At 34.6% G+C, this 17,952-nt stretch overlaps 3 protein-coding genes across 3 annotated transcripts; 1 reads left to right on the top strand and 2 right to left on the bottom strand.

Moving 5' to 3' along the window:
* Positions 1 to 403: 403 nt before the first annotated feature.
* Positions 404 to 3,797, bottom strand: LOC107635975 (putative disease resistance RPP13-like protein 1). Its single transcript, XM_021120674.2, has 3 exons — positions 3,475 to 3,797; positions 795 to 916; positions 404 to 554 (listed from the first exon to the last, which is right to left on the bottom strand). Exons 1-3 carry the CDS (start codon positions 3,769 to 3,771, stop codon positions 548 to 550), a joined length of 426 nt encoding a protein of 141 aa, XP_020976333.1. The 5' UTR covers positions 3,772 to 3,797; the 3' UTR covers positions 404 to 547.
* A 410-nt stretch (positions 3,798 to 4,207) lies between these two features.
* LOC107638771 (vacuolar protein sorting-associated protein 53 A) lies at positions 4,208 to 13,375 on the bottom strand. The gene is made up of 24 exons (XM_016342159.3): positions 12,997 to 13,375; positions 12,750 to 12,844; positions 12,051 to 12,107; positions 11,742 to 11,892; positions 11,303 to 11,373; positions 10,691 to 10,815; positions 10,324 to 10,484; positions 10,077 to 10,218; positions 9,660 to 9,723; positions 9,208 to 9,393; positions 9,068 to 9,109; positions 8,416 to 8,520; positions 8,274 to 8,333; positions 8,004 to 8,081; positions 7,513 to 7,620; positions 7,321 to 7,386; positions 7,165 to 7,242; positions 6,957 to 7,090; positions 6,778 to 6,871; positions 6,458 to 6,535; positions 6,161 to 6,223; positions 5,548 to 5,616; positions 5,363 to 5,458; positions 4,208 to 4,721 (listed from the first exon to the last, which is right to left on the bottom strand). The coding sequence occupies exons 1-24, from the start codon at positions 13,043 to 13,045 to the stop codon at positions 4,434 to 4,436; spliced, it is 2,460 nt and encodes an 819-aa protein (XP_016197645.1). The 5' UTR covers positions 13,046 to 13,375; the 3' UTR covers positions 4,208 to 4,433.
* Positions 13,376 to 14,113: 738 nt separating this feature from the next.
* LOC107638770 (ASI1-immunoprecipitated protein 1) lies at positions 14,114 to 17,235 on the top strand. The gene is made up of 3 exons (XM_016342158.3): positions 14,114 to 14,552; positions 15,435 to 15,878; positions 16,820 to 17,235. Exons 2-3 carry the CDS (start codon positions 15,435 to 15,437, stop codon positions 16,970 to 16,972), a joined length of 597 nt encoding a protein of 198 aa, XP_016197644.1. The 5' UTR covers positions 14,114 to 14,552; the 3' UTR covers positions 16,973 to 17,235.
* Positions 17,236 to 17,952: the final 717 nt, after the last annotated feature.

The following is a 17,952-nucleotide window of genomic DNA, read 5'->3' as shown; positions in this document are numbered from 1 at the left end:
AACCCCATCGAATTGGTGGAGAAGAATGAGTACTAAAATTCTCTCCTGTCAAATTAATTAGCTCTTGTAGTAAATTCAGAAACAGGAGCAAACAAAAACATGCTTCGCTTCACATGATCTTTAATGGTATTTCAGTAATTTTAACCATTAATCTTTGTTATAAAAATATATACATAATTGAGGTTAAAATTAAAATGATTAAAATACTAATGTTTGTAGAACACTTAAAACTTTTTAATATTATTTTGAAAAATTTTTAAATATTAAAAACACCAATATTTCAATAATTTTAACCGTTAATTTTAATTAATATATATTATTTTTTATATTTAAAATTCTTCTTATACTATATATATATATATATATATATATATATATATAGCAATAAACACTTGCACAAACTTATTTGGTCATAAGGAGCCTTTGAACTTTATATTTATATCCTGCAATGAAATCCCTCCCCTTGGATAATCTTTGCCTCAAAATAATACTACCCAAGAAATCATTGTTCTTGAATGGCAGCTGATTGGCATGGACATATAAACTTTCATGAACTGCATGCAACAGGGAAAAGGATGTTAGTTGCTTTCATTGCAAGTCATTTTTTGTGTAAGTAATTCACAATTTTTACTGCAGAAAAACTTATAACCCTGAATCTGCTATTCCATATGCTTTCCATCAACTATATAAGTTAAATGAAACTGAAAACTTTGATGAAGAAGGTACAAGTTAATGATTCACTTTTCCCAATCTAGCTGTTAAATTATTGCCTTTGGAGAGTGCAGAAGAATTACCTGTTTGATAATCCTTGATAGATTATTTGAATTTCAGGGATGTAAGACACTTCAGCCCACCTGGAGATGTGTTGGTATGGCGTTTGCAATGGCCTTGAACATAGATTGTACCACCTGGCTGCCTGAAAGTGAAATAGAATTCAGTGAAAGTGGCAAATCCTGCAGCTCTACATCATCGTTTTCGGATATCACTATGCGAATTGCAGGAGCCCTTGGGAAGAAGAAACAAGCTTCTGGCATCCTATAATGCTGTGTTTTTTTTTTTTTTGAACGAAGGAGCTCAACATTCACGTGGAGCAAAGAAAAATAAGACAACAAAAGGAAAAAAGAAAAATAATTCCGATGTCATCTCCGGCATAGCCATCAACAATAGGAATTATTCATCATACCACTCTGCAGCACATGAAAAAGTTTGAGCCACACATTCTACTGCTCCTGTTGTCTTGCTCTGAAATATGGCCTCATTCCGTTGTAACCAAATGTTCCATATAGCTGAAAAGAACCCAACTAGCCAAAACTTGCGCCTCTCTTTTTTCATAGGCATTGATCTCCAACTCTCAAAGCGTTCTTTCAAAGGAAGGTCAGGCAAACCTTTTGATAATATTGGACAATAATGCAGTGCAAGATGTTTAAGTTGAGGAAAAGCACTAGGCTCAAATGAATCCCACTCCTGCCAGCAAGGCATGTAACAGAATTCAAGATGTTCCAAGGATGGAAAAGGTGGTGCTGTCCTGAAAAAACTATCATTCCTGTAAAACTCAGCACCAATGGTCCGCAGAGAATCGAAATTCACAATGATCAAGGACTTGAGATTAGGAAGTTGTCCAAGTGAAGGAAGCATGCAGCAGTTTCTGCAGGAGTCAAGAACAATGCTACTCATATTGTGGTAGGAAGAGTGGCCTAGCCAATTTGGAAATGTTGTACCTCTGTAGCTATATATCAATAGCTCTTTCACCTCATTGTGAGGTTGTAACTTGTCAAATATGCCTCTTTCATGCTCGAATTCGAGACCATACATAAAACAAAGTACTAATGTGCTTCTTCTCCATCATTCTTGCCTCTGATGGCTCGCTGCTATTCCGGACATTCTCTAATTTGCAAATCCCAAAGGGGCCATGGATATTTGCAAGTCCTCCAAGTTCTGCAATCACGTTCTCTTCATCAACATTGAAGTCAGTCAAGTGTTGCAGATTTTGTAGTTTGCTCATTCCCTTTGGCAACTCCAGCAAAGAGCTTTCCCCAATGTCAAGATGGCGCAAATTCACTAGATTTTGCATGCTGCTTGGAAGCCTATGCAGATTATTACAAAAGTACAGTTTCAGTGTTTGTACAAGAGAGATCCAAATAACGCAGCTGGGTTAATTCACCTATCGAATCGGCAATGCAACAAGATTTTGAAAGGGACGAAATGAGAAAACTCTTAAGCGTTAAAATATTGATAATATGATAGGCAGTTGCATGTCATTGTTGAAGGACACAACTCTGGAACAGATGGGGCAAAAATGTCCTCAGATGTTGTGCCCTGCCAAAGGCCTGCAAATTTCTTGAGATGTGATTACTCAAAGTGTTATATGACAAATGACGAGTTCTAGCACCGATCTGGTTTGCTTTCCCACTTTCTTCCAATCTGAAATAGAATTCTCCACCAACAGATGTTGCTAAGTCATGCATGAGATCATGCATCACAAAACAGTCACCATCAATGCTAAAACGCTGAAAACTAAAAGCAGCATTTTAAATTTGGAGGAAGATAATGGTAGCTAATTCTCAATGCTGGAATAATATTACTCTCATTATCAGGTAGTTCCCATATTTCACTCTCCATAATAGTCTTCCAGTTTCTGATGTCATCTTGTCTTCTCAGAATCCCTCCGAGCATTAGCGCTGCTAATGGTAACCCCTTACACTTTTCAGCGATTTGTCTACCAATCTTCTTCTTACTTGAATCTTCTCCTAATTCTAATGGAAGACATGAGTGGTTAGCAAACACCAACCAGCAATTGAATCTTCATCATCTAATTGACTTAGATGATAAGCTGGACATGTTTGGACAACGGAAGCAACCTTCTCGCAACGAATTGTTGCAAGAATTTTACTTCCCTTTGGCCCCGTGTTGAAGAGGCTTCTGAAAATCATTCCAAACACCATAGTTCTCATTCCAAACATCGTCCAAAACGACTAAGTACTTCTTCCCTATCAGCTTTTCCTTCAATTCGAGTTGAAGAAAACCCAAATCCTTCATATCACAGCTACTTGAAGTAACTGCCTCTATCATAGTCTTGGTGATCTTCTGAATATCAAAATTTTCAGAAACATAAATCCACAACTTAAGATCAAATATTTGCTCCAAAGACTCATCATTATACACCAATTGAGCTAAAGTGGTTTTTCCAAACCCACCCATGCCAACAATCGGAATCACAGATATTTTAGCATATGTTGTATCATCAAATAACAATTCCATTATGGCTTCTTTGTCTTGATCTCTACCATATATAGTGGATCTTTCTAACAGGGATGTTGATGGTGTTCTCCACAACAAGCTCTCCCTAGCATTCTCTTTTAGACCAAGAATGTCTTTGCTTTTTCCAGCATATTCTAGTCTCTCAGTTATGTCTTCCAGTTTTGTAACAACCTCGAACTCTCAAAAATTTAGAAAGCGAGAGAACAAGGTACCAACCTTCTTTTGAGCCGTTCCTGCTTCGGTTGAAACACGATCTAACAAGTCATCAACATCATAGACAGCATCTTTGACATCATCGAGCCACTTCTTCACAGCAGGGTCATTGATTTGTCGCTGCTCAGCATCATTAAGAACAGCTTGAACTGCATACAGATTGGTCTCCAACCTTTTGATTAGCTTCTTGTGAAGCTTCTTTCCCCGAATGAAATTCACAAACTCAGGTGAAGCAAGCTTGTCAAAAACAACTTGAATAAAACTAGACACTAAAGCATGACTTACAATTGCACCTGCCATGATTGCAATGATTACTGAGCAGAAACAGAATTACAGAAACGTACTTCAGAAGGCGACAATTTTCTTTGAGAGCGATACTTGTAAATCACCAATTATAGAAAAAGTTATAATATAAATATGTTAGTTTATATAAAAAAATTAAATTCTAATATTGCATTTCTTGTTTATTGAACAAACTTCATTTTACGAAAACGATAATAAAAAATAGACTAAAATAGTGCTATAATAAACCGATAACTTTATGTTTTCTATAAATATATCATGTCAATATAAACTTATTTTGTTATAATAGAAAGGATAACATTCACCTACAATTTAGCTATCCAAAGATTAATTTCATAATTTCTCACATCAAATTGTTTAATTATATAAAAATTATATTATATTAAGGATGTTAGTTCATATTAATAACATAATTTTATTATTATATCTCCTATTTTGAATATGTTTGTGGTATATGATCATATCTGGAATAAATATTCTTAGACATGATTTTAATATACTACTCCGGTTGATAAAGTGAAATAAAGATAAACATGATCATAAAATTACAAAAAGAATCAGAGTAAAATAAACCTACAACAAAAAGATACACATTTTTTCCTAGAACAACGAAATACCAAAAGCTTTTGACAAAAACTTTTGTTCAATACCACTCTTCGTTATGGATTAAAAAGCTTCCGGAAAGGCCCATCCTTCCTGTCTTTGGCGGCTTCAGTTAGAGCCAGGAATCGCTTGAACCCTGTGGTGGCTGCTCCTCGTCCAAGTGCGGCAGCCCTAGTTAGTACATCCTCCCGAGATGCCATGAGTCCAGCAGCAGAAGGATTAGGCACCACCGGAGCCACTGGGGAAGCTGGGACAACTGTAGGTGTAATCTGTGTTTGCTTAATTCCAGGGCCATGTTTATTGAAGTCATCAAGAATACTTTGTTGATCCGCTTTTTTAAGACCCTGAAATGTGAAAACAGACATAAGTGATTAAAGAATTGACATTCAATCAGTTGCATCTGAAAAACCATAAATAATCAATCCATGAACCATTCCTAAAAATAACAGAGTTGGACGATTATGGTAATTATTCAAATTTATGTTTCATACATATTCCATTAGAATTTTCAACCATGCATTACATGCTCCTCATCACTGTCCACGTTTTTGGAAACCTAGTCCGTATCTTGATAAGATCCAACATTTGACTTGAGCATTGTCTATATGCAAGTCTTATGTCATCAATAATAGACTACTTCCTTTTAGGTCTTATTTTACTAAAGATGTAATGTTCTTTACAAATAGTGAATCTTGAACCACTTTTTTCTTTAGTCTACACATAAATTAAGACTATGCTTCCTTGTTATTCTCCTCAAGCTTGGGACGATTACCCACTTAACAGGGCATATTCACTTATGATTATTCAGCTAGAATAAGTTAAAGTCAAATTAGTCATGAACTTATGATAATTTTAATTATCATGAACTTAGAATTATACAAGTTCATTTTATGCATTTATATGATGAGATAGCCAGTCTCCAGTTTTTGAGGTAGTAATCAGAACTAGAGGAATTCAACGAAGAACTGATAGGAATTAGCAAAACCTTAAGGTCCAGTATTCGCTGAAATTCCATCGGTGTACCCTCAGGTAGTAATGCTCGGTATGTATCTGCCACGGAATCAACTGGAGACAGTATAACCTAAACGTTGCATTCACACAAACCCATGTTAGAAAGAACTAAATAAACTTCAATTATAATAGTGTTTTTTTCCACCAATAACAACAAACCTTCAAAAGTGCCTCAGCTTTGCTCATCTCGCGGCTTACAAACTTGGAATAGCCAGCAGCACCTGAAGTCTGTTGCAGAGAATAAACAATCAACAAGTGTAATGAGAGAAACATTGACAAGCACACAAGAAATTGACAATTATATGACATGAAATTTCATAAGGATTCTTTTGCCCTATAGCATGCAAGATGATAAAGTCAGTTGGTTCAGACAGGCAGTCCATCTCTGCTTCCAATTCAGTAGAGAATTAAAGACCAATGAGGCAACAAGATATTTTATATGGGTAGAATATAACTAGGAACATGTAAATTGTAAAATGCAAAACATAAAGTCTCAGCTATTAATTTTTTATTCATCTTGGTTCAAAAAATAAAATATCAATTTCTAATTATGTCTAAGGGTGAAAGTCGGTGAAAGATTTCTCTTGAAAATTTCATTATCAATATTTTCTATATAAAAACTATAGCTGAAAAAAAAAATTAAATGCTACTGGTAAAAGGAACAACAGCATAGTAAATTCACCAACTCTTGAAATGTGGAGGTCAGATTCCCTAGATTTAAGCTCCAAGGGAAGGAAAGATGACTAAAAAGTATTTGCAGAAGTTAGATCACCTGTCTACCAAGGGAAGGAATTTCAAGAAGGATTGTCTTAACAGCTTGTGTATCCAGTAGCATCTGCAAAAGTATCACTTTGTTAGCTCGTTCTCATAAGGTTTCAAGTGTTCCACAGAAAAAAAAAAAAAAAAGTTTCAAACTCCTTTATGTATCATGTACTCCAGATTAAAAATGTTCAAAACTGTTGAGAATAAAAGCCATCTTACATTTACAAACCTATCAAAAATATGCTTTAGCCTTACTCTTGATGTAACCAAAAGGAAATAAAAACCAATTAAAGAAAGCGGCCAGTACCTGTTGAGCGCCCGTTTCTGATATTTGCTTGCATTTGAAAATGTTAGAATAGAAGCGCGGACCAAGAGATGATGCAAGCTGCGGATAATAAATGGGAAATAAATGTAAACATTCAACTTGCATTATTAAGCAACATTGAGTATTTACCATCTAATTTAGTCCCTTACAACATCTGCAAGAAAAAAGCTATTTGAAACAGAAAAGCATTCAAGGAATATTTTATTTATTATTAATTACAACTAGCATGCCAGAAAAGAAAATGTCCTTAACACCAAGGTTGACATAAAAAATCTTAACTCAATGCATCAAATTGGTATTACCTTGTCCAAAAAGAACTGAAAGTAGACAGGAGAAAGAAGACTTCCAAGAGTAGGAATGCTAGTGGTAAGAATCAGATTTATGGCATTAACATATCTGTAAGAAAAATAATAAGATTAAATTGATAATTTTATCAGGAACAAGGATTACTAATTGTTTTCTCCTTTGGAATTCAGCTTACTCTGACTGATCACCAACACTCTCAAGAGTACCCCATGGTACACGTGTCATTGCAGCCATTTCAATGTCAAACTTGGTTTCCAGGCCATGCACCAAGGTCACCAATGACTTTGTTATAACAGCTGAAAAATCATCCTGCATGATTGCACAATTCTCTTAGAATGACATTTGCAGAGAAAAGCATCATTTTAATGAGAAGATATTAGTACCTGCACTTCTGACATATCTACCCCATCTGCATACTGATGATCTATTATCTTGGAAACGCTCTCAGCCAGTTCACCGGCCTGCCATATGCAAGGCTAAGTAAAACTGGCATTTACTCGTCTTGAACTAAATTAAGCATGATAAAGAAATTTACTGACCGTTTTATGGCAATATTCGGCTGAATTAACAATGTAACAAATCACCCTTTCATCCCTATCAGATGTCTGTACAACAGTTCCCAAGAGTTTATAAAAAAATTTCAAATAAAGAAAGCTGTTTGATAAAATAGTAAGTTAATATGTAGCTTTAACTTCTGACAAATCACGAAAAGCGAATTCTTTACAAGATACCTTTATCTGTCCATCCATGCCTGTGGCAGCAGCAACAATTCCAGTACCACCCTTTGGGAGTCTTACAAAGAGCTTTGTAGCATATGCTTTAAGAATTCTTTGGAAAACCTAAGAGTGAATTGAAATAAAATCATATACATCAGAAAGCTAGACCTCTAAATTACAGTATGCATTGCAAGTTGCAACTAAAAACCAACTCCATTTCCACAGAGAAATTCAAACAGCATTCTTTTGAATTCCTTAATACCCAATAGTTAGTCAGACAATAAGAGTGCAGATCACATGGCCGTTTTTAACTCTTCAACCGCAGCCAACTACATTGGCTACATTACATAACCACCATTTAGCAGGTCTCAAAGTGAAGTTTTTTCTCTTAATAGAGTGTTCCTACTAGTCCCATGTGTTGAACTTTTAACAATTATTCAACAGCTCTGGGCACATGTTTTGTCATTTTTGAAATGGAGAAATATTAGCTATAACTCAGGAGTTACCTTGAACAAATTAAATAGTGTCTGGTTCTTTGTTAAAGCACTGCATCTCTTCAAACTCCTCTTGATTATGAGAAACAACTACACAACAAAACGACAAAGTTAGCTCAAAGCATAATAACAAACTGGCCATCAGAAAAGGAGAAGGGGGCTCCATCATTCATCCGTGCCAGGGGGGATCTATATATCTAACCCTATCTATTATTGGCAACATTAACCAACAGCTACCTAACAGAATTCCTAAAGGCTCTAAGAAATGAAATGACCTATCACCTGCATGCTGCTGGATAAAACGCTATTCTGACCTCCCTCCTCAATATCCCATGTCTCCTCCTATATTGGATGACACATTTAATCAAGGGACAGTGATAAGTAAATCAATGAGTACATACATCAAAAGCAAGACCCAAATTACCTGAACGAGTTTCTCTAAATTTTCCATTAATGTTTTCTCTTCCAATTCTACATATACTCTTAAGTGAGGTTCAAAGCAAGATGAAATAATTCCACGAAAATTGAACTGCCAAAACAACAAAATGTTTATCAGGCCCATCCTAATGAAAATAGATCATTAAGAATAAAGTGAGGACAGCCACTATTACAATAAAGACTAGGAAGCACTCTACATCAAATTCATTTGACTTATTTTTCAATTAGGACATTCAATTTTCTTCACTCCCTTCTTTTACCCTTTGATAATTTGAAAATATTTAATAAAATATTAAATAACTGAGAGACAACATAAGAGTCCAGATAATCCCAAGCATATGATCAGACAAAAGCATTTTATCAAATAAAAAATTACATTAGTCCAATACAATTTCAGTGCTTCAATTGCAGAGATAAAATAAAAGAGATAACCTTGACTAGGAGATTTGAAAATTTTAAATGATGTAATCAGAATGTAGCACATCGTCGGATTTTCTTCTGTAATACCATAAATTAATCTTAGACTAATAAGATAGAGAGATTTTGGATAACAGTGAATAAGAAGTACAATATCTATGTATGTAACACAACCAACAAAACCATTACATTAAATAGATAATAGTCACATAGATCCATACCCCAGCTCCAGGTACCGCCAAATCTTTACTTCCATTGTTTTCCTATTCATAACAACCAAACAAAATGGTCATAGACAACTATAATTTCAATGATTCCTTAGGGATAGGTAATGTAAACTTCACCAATTCATAATACATACCCCATTGTTACTTCCTTGATGAGCAGCAAGCTTTTTCTCATATTTCCTCCGGATATCTGAAGCATTACTGCCAGAATTTGCTCCCCTACCTATTTCCTCAATCTCATTCCCAACCTCCCTGTTTTGAGTGCCTCCTCCAAATTTCTCAGCCAATTCATCTTCAAACTCTAAAGTTCGCTGTAAAGCCTGCAAAAATCAACAAGTGAAACACTGAATTAACACATAAGAGTCATAAATTCACATCGTAAATACATTACATCAACAATTTATTCTTTGTTACCACCATCAATGAATTATTACAAAGCCAGCCATCAACTATTTTGTAAATAAAAGCTCCGGTTAAAAAACAGTGGCAAGAAAATATAGTTGTATAGCATCACACCATTGAAGCAATTATTGTAACAGCAAGTCAATATTTCATCGTTTAATGATTGGTCAAAACCATGGCTTACCAACAACAGGGTCCCCACATCTGGCTTTTCCTTTAGATTAGAAAGAATATCCTCAAGTTGTTTCCTGTAGAGAAAAGTATCACAATCATGAGTCCATACATAATATTCCTGGGCTGAGTACAGTTCATATCAACACATTATTCAGAAAAACGCCTAATAACTTTTTTTTTTGGGTGGGGGTAGGGGTTCTGCATGAAAATCATGGTATATGATTAAATTTGATTATAAAAGTCAGAAAATGTTTCTATGCTGAAGCAATAAAATTACCCATATTCAATAAATTATAATGTCACTTCATAACAAAACTAGAAGAATAATGCTTCACTACAGGCATGCTCTCTTTTGCTGGAAAAAGCATATAACATATATTGCCATATACGATATTTTAAGAAATGTTGTAAGCAAGAAATAACATACCTTGTCTTCTTACAAAATAGGATACATAGACGATATAAAACATGCCATGAAGATGGAAAAATTTTCCAAATCTCTTCATTTGACCTCATTCGGCGCTTAATCCAAGCATATCTTCGTTCAGTTTTATCCAATTTTGCGAGCTCTGAAAGAAGTACAAATATTTAAAAGGTCAAACATAAGCACATTTGATAAGAGCTTGTTGTATAAATAAACACATAAGATTCACATTACAGAGACATAAAAATACCAGCTCCTTCAAAAATTTGTTCATATGAAGTAAGCTCCCTATTGCAGAAATTATTTACCAACTCTTCCCTAACAGAAGGTTCTAATGCATCAACAACCAAGCAAGCATCAGACAACTGCTGGAGCAAATTAGTTTCTTCTGTCTCCTTTCCAGTACCTAAGCTGAGACAAATACAAGGAATTGAGAAACCCAGTTAACACACAAGATTTTTTGTAAACAAACCATGTCTAATGAATTTAAACAAACAAACTATGAGGAAAAATAAATAAAAAAATATTAGCATTCAACAACATAGTATATCCTCTTTTTTTCATATTAAAACACCTGTAGATATTTCCAAAAATAGCAAAAAGGGAGTAACAAATACCTAGAAAAATCAGAAAACACATGTGACTTGAGTATTTGCTTGATATTCTTAAACTTCTCCCTTAGTTCTATGATCTTTGGAATATCCCTATAAGCCTCAAAGTGACTGCATAACTGGTTCACTGCCTGAGACAGATAAAAACAAAAAACAAATGTAAAAATTCATAAATTAGTCCATCAAAATAAAATGCATTTCTTTCAGCATGAGATAGATGAAAATTAAGAAATTCATTAAACATTTTTAATTTACCAAGTAAAAAATATAGTTGAAGCACAACCCCAGACTATATATAATAGTTTATTCAGCAATCACAAAACCTCGGTTTCCAACTGTATTCCTAAATAACTTATTTTCAACCCATAATCTCCAACTCCCAGATTATAAATACATCATAAAATGACACAATAATAATAAAATCACTACCTCATTGTGCAATAGGAACATGGACATCAAGAAACACAATGCATTGGTTTCACAACCATCCCACCCCCCAGCAAAGGAAAAAAAAAACAGAAGCACCATAATGACACCAATCCAATGTAGTAAGCAAATACTTGAAAAGCAACACTGCAACAGTTATCCGAAAAGATGCCACAGGCATAGATCAGATACCTCCAGCTGTGCAGCAGCTTCCTTATATTGACGTTTTGAAGCCATGACTTGAAGCTGTTCAACAGCAGAGACTGCCATATAATAGGTAAGCTTGTTAAAGTAAAAGATTAGATAACATCTATGCATCTAAAGAAACTATCTAGTTAGTGCAATAAACCTATTAAATATTGTACCCAGTTTCCATGTGTATGCTAAAATTCCACCCAATTTGTCTAGAGGTTTTCATCCAAAGAATGGTCTAGTGGTTTATTTAGTGTTCACGCTACAAATATAGATATACAAGGACATTGCAATCTGTGACAATAACCATGTATGTGTTTGTTACTATGAACTTTAGGGACATGTACTATGTTTGTGTGCTACGGCAAAATAATATAGTAGCAAGCTTAGGAACTATTAAAACAGATTTTACAAGAGTAAAAGGGCTACCAAGACCTACCAAGCATTGTAAGACGATGAAGTGCAGTAATTGTTGTAGTTATATGCTTCTTTGCAAAATCTAATTTCTTAATGTCGCGACATATTTCTTGAACCATCGTTTCACTCTGTACAGCTTTTGTTTTTATTTCTCGGATCTTATACATAAGTTCCTGCATAATTAAAAAAAGAAAAATAGTATTAAAATACCAACCAGACAAGAATGGATGGAGCTAATAAATTACATGCAATGCAACATAAATATTTAAAGAGAACTAATCTAAGCAATTGAACAAAGAACTAATAGAAACACAATAGAGTGGACGCAAACCTCCACAGCACGTGTAGCAGCAGCAAGATCTTCTTTTGCCTTAGTTCCTGAATTACTCTGAAATTATAGAAGCCAGGGCATGAAAAACCAGAAATTATGGAAACAAATTATGTTCAATAAAAAAACTGTTAAAAATCTTGTATGGTAATATGCAATCACATTTCTGATGTATCAACACCTTAGTGATCTTAGAGAATCACATTTAGTAAGATAGTAACGGATCAAGAAGGCCACTCCACCTTAAAGAAGTTCCTAAGAAGTGGCAACTTGGGCTCACTTTTTATCCACAGGACTCAAACTTGATTCATGGTTTCTTTATTAATATCCGTATCACATCAAGTTTTCTTTTTATTCCTTTTATGTTCTGTATCTTAACAACCGATATCCAAAGTTTATTAAATAACTTAGTCTAGTTTGAGTCAAGTCAGCCTGATCTTCAACCACAATCTACCCGTGCTAGTCTTTTTCTATTCGCAATAACTCGAAAAATGAGATCTAACTTATGGGGAAAACAGCATAACCACTTGAATATCTAACCTGAAAGCTAACATTAACTAGAACTCGGCAGTGGTAGAGTTTTCTAAGGATCAAGTATAATGCAGAGCAACAATGAACAATCAATACTGCATTACTTAGAAATACAATTTGCTTTTGTATATTGGATGCAAAATTGAAGATGAAAGGAAAAGAGATCAAGACCTGTTGGCGAACAGCAGCTAGAATTCCGGCATCTACAGTGCGAATCTCGCTCTGAATTTTCTGCATCAGCGGCTCCACACCAGACAGAGATGCCTCTGCACAACATCATCATCAACAACAACATTATTTCAAATCTCGCCAAAATTAAAACATATATATCACATCAAATAGTAAGGAACACACGCTATTCATCATCACAAACCATTACGAATCTCTGATTCAAAAAAGAAAAACGAAAAAAAAGTACCGTTTGGGAACATCTGGTTGATGTACTCCAAGGCGCTGGACTTGTCCATTGGTGGCAGATCTCGAAAATCGCGATGGTAAATCGAAGGCGTTTGTTAAGGCTCGCACTCGACCATTCCACACAGCGAAGATCGCATTGAAGAGAGTAATCAGAAAGAACAGTGAAGTGTTGTGTTGTGCTGTGAAGCAAATTGAGGTGCTTCGTTCTCTGTTCTCCTGCACCTTGTTTCTTTCTTCTTCAATATGAGGGCTATGTTGTAATATAACGAATTCAGAGGGACTGGTTATGAAATTTCAAAAAGCAAATAACCAAGAAAAACAACAAAAGAAAAATAACTTTTAAAAATTGTTTGACAAAAAAGTATAAAACTGTTGAAATTATGAGAGAGAGAGAGAGAGGGGGGGGGGGATAAAAAGGAACGAATTTAGATTAATAATATTATATTATAATATGCTACAAAAAAAAAAAGGCTTGAATTGATAATTACACATTTTACTATTTTAGGACTCATGACATAAACTAGAGCAATTTATCAAAATAAATAAAATGGCCAAATTCATTTTACAAAAATTTCAGTCTCTAAAATTTATTTTTCCAGCAACAAAATGTTACAGGTTTAAGTGGTATAAATATTTAAATTAATAAATCAAATGATGATCGAGTTTTTTTTTTTAAGAAAAGAAAATAGAACAAAATAGTTGGTAAAATAAAAAAAATTAGAGAATTTTACAATGCACTTAACAGTCCAGGCAAAGTATTTGATGGAGCTGGTTATGACAATTCCATCTGATGGAACTGGAGAAAATAATTATAAAATTGTCTCAATTTATTTTGCTGTATTTATTAAGAGAAAGTTCAGGGTCAGCACTTTTGTTGAAATTTAGCTCTCACTTAACCATAAAAAAAAATAATTAATCCTACACCATTAGATAATATTTTACACCATTAAAAATATTGATAATGGCTAAACATCACAAATTTTACTGTCCCCTAACATTTCTCATTTATTAATAAGCAACAAATTTTTTTAAAATTAATTTTTAACCACAAAAGAAGATGGTCCACATTATCTGACAACCAGTCTGAAAAAGAAGCTCCTCTGCTATGGAGTTATATCGCCCAAATCCAACACTTTCAAGTTTTGAAAATAGATTCCCCACAAAAAAAAAAAGGACCATTGAGAATGTTACCAGAGGTTCAAGAAATGCAGGGTGTTGGCAATAGAGGAGGGTGGTTGAAGAAGTTGGCAAAGGCAATGGCGACAGTGTGGTTCCATCGGTGGAGGACGCGACAGAGGCAATCTGTGGTTCCCAAAAATATTGTTGCTACTCATTTTAAATACAGTAAAATAAATTGGGGCAATTCTTTAAATATTTTGTGCAGCTCCATCAAATGGAGTTATTGTGGACAACTCCATCAAATACTTTGCCAACAGTCCAAATTAACAACTCAAAACGCAGTTTTGAACGAACGCAGGGAAGAAGAAGAGAGTGACTCTCTCGTGCATCACGGAGAAGAACGCAAGAAGAACCGTAATTGAAGCATTTTCATCTCAGGTAGCTACCTCTTTTACAAGTCTTCCAATCTCTTCATCTTTGTTTCGTTATGTGTTTGTGCGTTGAAGTTTGAACCGCCGCTGTCCTTCCCAATTCTCAGTCTACTTGAATTTAGGGTTTTCCAGCCATAGTTTGTACTTTTTGGACCATGATACACTCGAATCTGCATCTCTTGCATTGTTGTTTGAGTAATAATGTTGCCACTTGAGCTTCAAGATTTATGTAATTAAAGATAATCGAAGGTTTTTTTAGCATCGCACAAATCGGTTGCTAAATGTGTAGGTAATGTTATGTGCAAAGTCCTCCTTGAAGCGATTGTGATGATAAATGTTTCAGACTTTCTGCATTGATAGGTCTTCGTTGGGTGCTATGTTATTATTATTCCGTAATTTGAACAATTTGTCATTGACAATCTTTTCCTAGCGTTTATGTAACCGGTTCATTCCCTTGTTTTTCATGGTTAACTTTTGTTTCTCTTAAGAGCATGGTAGTGTTCTCCATAATTTGGACAAGTTCTCATTGACAATCGTTGATGCTGCTGATTTTCTGATGATTTCAACTTACATAGCAAAACTAGAATTTGCTTAGTATTTTTAGGAAATTAATATCAAGAAATGCTGTTGTCTTTTGTTCACTCCATATTCTGCAAATGTGTAAATATCTATCCTGATAGATTAATTTTCCCATTTCTACTTTGATGTGATCTCGTATATTTTTCCCTTTCTACGCTCAAGTTTCAGTTATATCTAGTACTTGAATCTTTTAGTACTAAAGTTTCAATTTGATCAAATACATTATGTATAGATTCATCATTTGTTTAATGGTAAGGACTCAGAAATTTAACTATCAACTTTTAAATTTTGTTGTCATTCACATCAACAGATGGCATCAGCAGCAGAGAAGTATGCTTCATTTCAGGAGAAAGTGACTAGAACAGTGTTCTTTGACAACCTTTCACCCCAAGTCTCTGAATCTGTCTTGAGAAGTGCTATTGAGCAGTTTGCAACGGTAAAAAGTGTCAAGTTCATTCCCAACTACCTTGGACCAAGAAATCTGCCGGAGTGTGCATTAGTAGAGTTGGATTCCTCCAAGAAGGTCAAGGAGGTTATCACCATGATAGGGCAGTACCCGTTCATGATGTGCGGGACGCCACGGCCGGTAAGGGCTCATCCTGCTGAGGCGGAAATGTTTGATGATCGGCCTCAAATTCCTGAAAGAAGGATAAGGTTTCGCTGGTTGGATCCAAATGATGCGGATTTTGAGGTGGCAAAGGAATTGAAGCATCTTACGCGCCAACATGCTGCAGAACATGAATATGCACACAACGTAAGTTCACACGTTTTTATTTTGAGTGAATACTCCACCCCTTCCAAGAAAAAAAACACCAAATTCGGCCCCTGAAATTTTTTTTTGAGTAGTGCTAGGTAACCAATGGCCTAAGTGTACAATATGTACAATGGGCTAAATCTTTGGTTTATGAATTAAATGAACATCACTTATACTATGCAGAATAACCATCCGGATACCAAGGATAACCATCCGGATACCAGGGATAATAAACATCTCATGTTATAAAAAATTAATTTTGGGTTCACCAAGATTCGAACTCTTGACCTTCCGCATCTAGAACTCTTATACCATGTTCTGAAACCACTCATCCCAAAAGCGTAACCTGACAGGATAACGTAACACTAATAATGATATCTCTAATACTTTCTAAATCTTCATTGTACACATTGTACGCTTAGGCCATTGGCTCCCTAGACTTTCTCTTTTTTTTTTGGGATTGATTAGCCCCTGTGCAAAAAAAAACAACATTGATTTTTTTTTTTTTGCACAGGGGCCTCGTTGTCCTTTTGAGACAATTGTCAGGGGTCGGATTGGGTTTTTTTTTGTTAAGGGGCTCGTTGTCTTTTGAAGTAATTGTCAGGGGCTATTTTGGGTTTTATTCTTTTATTTTTTTCTCAACTGCATCACAAGCATTATGATCCCCCTTGTTCTTGGCTTTTATTTTCTGTTGATCCCTTCTATTTACTGTTCATATCTTTCTATTATATGCAATGGATTTATGGGAATTGTGTGTCTACACTATGAAATGGTTTTTGTATCCGAAGACCACTTGCTCTATGAAAATGCTGCCCCCTTTTTGTGATGTCATAATGATGTTCAAAATATGTGGCTTGTTAATTCATAATCAGTATGAGATTTTGTGGTATTTAGGTTATTCTATTGTGATTTTATATGCATTTTGTGTTCTTTTCTTTTAGCTGCAACTACTACTTGAAGAAAACCTTGCCCAGCAACAGGGAGAAACACTTGAAATGCATTACAAAAAGTATAAATTACTTGACAGCGTTGTATCTGATGGAACTGCCAAGCGTCTGAAAGAAAGGTATAATCTCCGTGGTGCAGATGAATGAAGGCTTCTTCTGTTGGGTTTAACATTTCATGTACAGGCTTCAATGCTGCTAATTCTACCAAAGAAAACAATTTGTAAATATGATGCTTCCTTAAGATGCTTTTTTAGTTTTACATTTTGATTGTGGTCCAAATTACATTTTGATAGAAAATTATCTTGTGAACTTTCAAATTAGACGGGTTAAAGTAGAACATAGTGTTTTACTGTTCAACCCTTTGCACTTTTGATATATCAAAAATATCTACACAGATAAAAAGACAAAAATGGAAATATATATATATATATATATGCTCATCCATTTCTTTTCTTCATACATTAGGCATATGCATTTTGCTTCAATATCAAGTTATTGCCTTCTTGTCTTTTAGAGAAAAGGATGGTCCAATAAAATTACTATATTTTAGAGAATTTATTATACTACTTTGAATAATAATATCTAGTCTGGGATTTTGTCTAAATATTTTAGAAATAGTTATCAATGAAAAAAAAAATAGATTTGTTCATTCAATGCCAACTCATTCCATTTTCTTTGTGGCTTAATCATCTCTAAACATACACATACAGTTACTTGGTTTGAGATATTAAGAACTATAACTCCAAATTTAAAACTTGGGACTTTCTTTTTCTTAAAATGCAAAGAGAGATTCTTCTCGTTCAAACATATTAATTAATCACTACTAAATTAAAAAATATTTCCGGATCTAAACGCAAGAGATATGGCTAATTTTCTTATTTAAAATAGTATTGCGCGATGCCACGATTACTCTTCTAGTGAACAATAATTTTGCTTAAGAAAACAAACAAACAATAACAACTATTGGTGTATGAAGGATTAGGAAAATGACTTGAACGTAAGTCAAACTTAGACTTTTTCTTTATGTTGTTGTTAGTTGTTACTAAACTGTTCGTAGATGATCTCAAGTGCTGGGGACTCAACGTGAGATCATGTAAAAAGTAAACAGAAAAATTAATAGAATGAGT

The sequence above is a fragment of the Arachis ipaensis genome, chromosome B4 (assembly GCF_059453495.1).
Source record: "Arachis ipaensis isolate K30076 ecotype BB chromosome B4, ASM5945349v1, whole genome shotgun sequence".
NCBI lineage: Eukaryota > Viridiplantae > Streptophyta > Magnoliopsida > Fabales > Fabaceae > Arachis > Arachis ipaensis.
The sequence above is the reverse complement of the archived record's forward strand: the minus strand, read 5'-3'. Positions and strand labels throughout refer to the sequence as shown.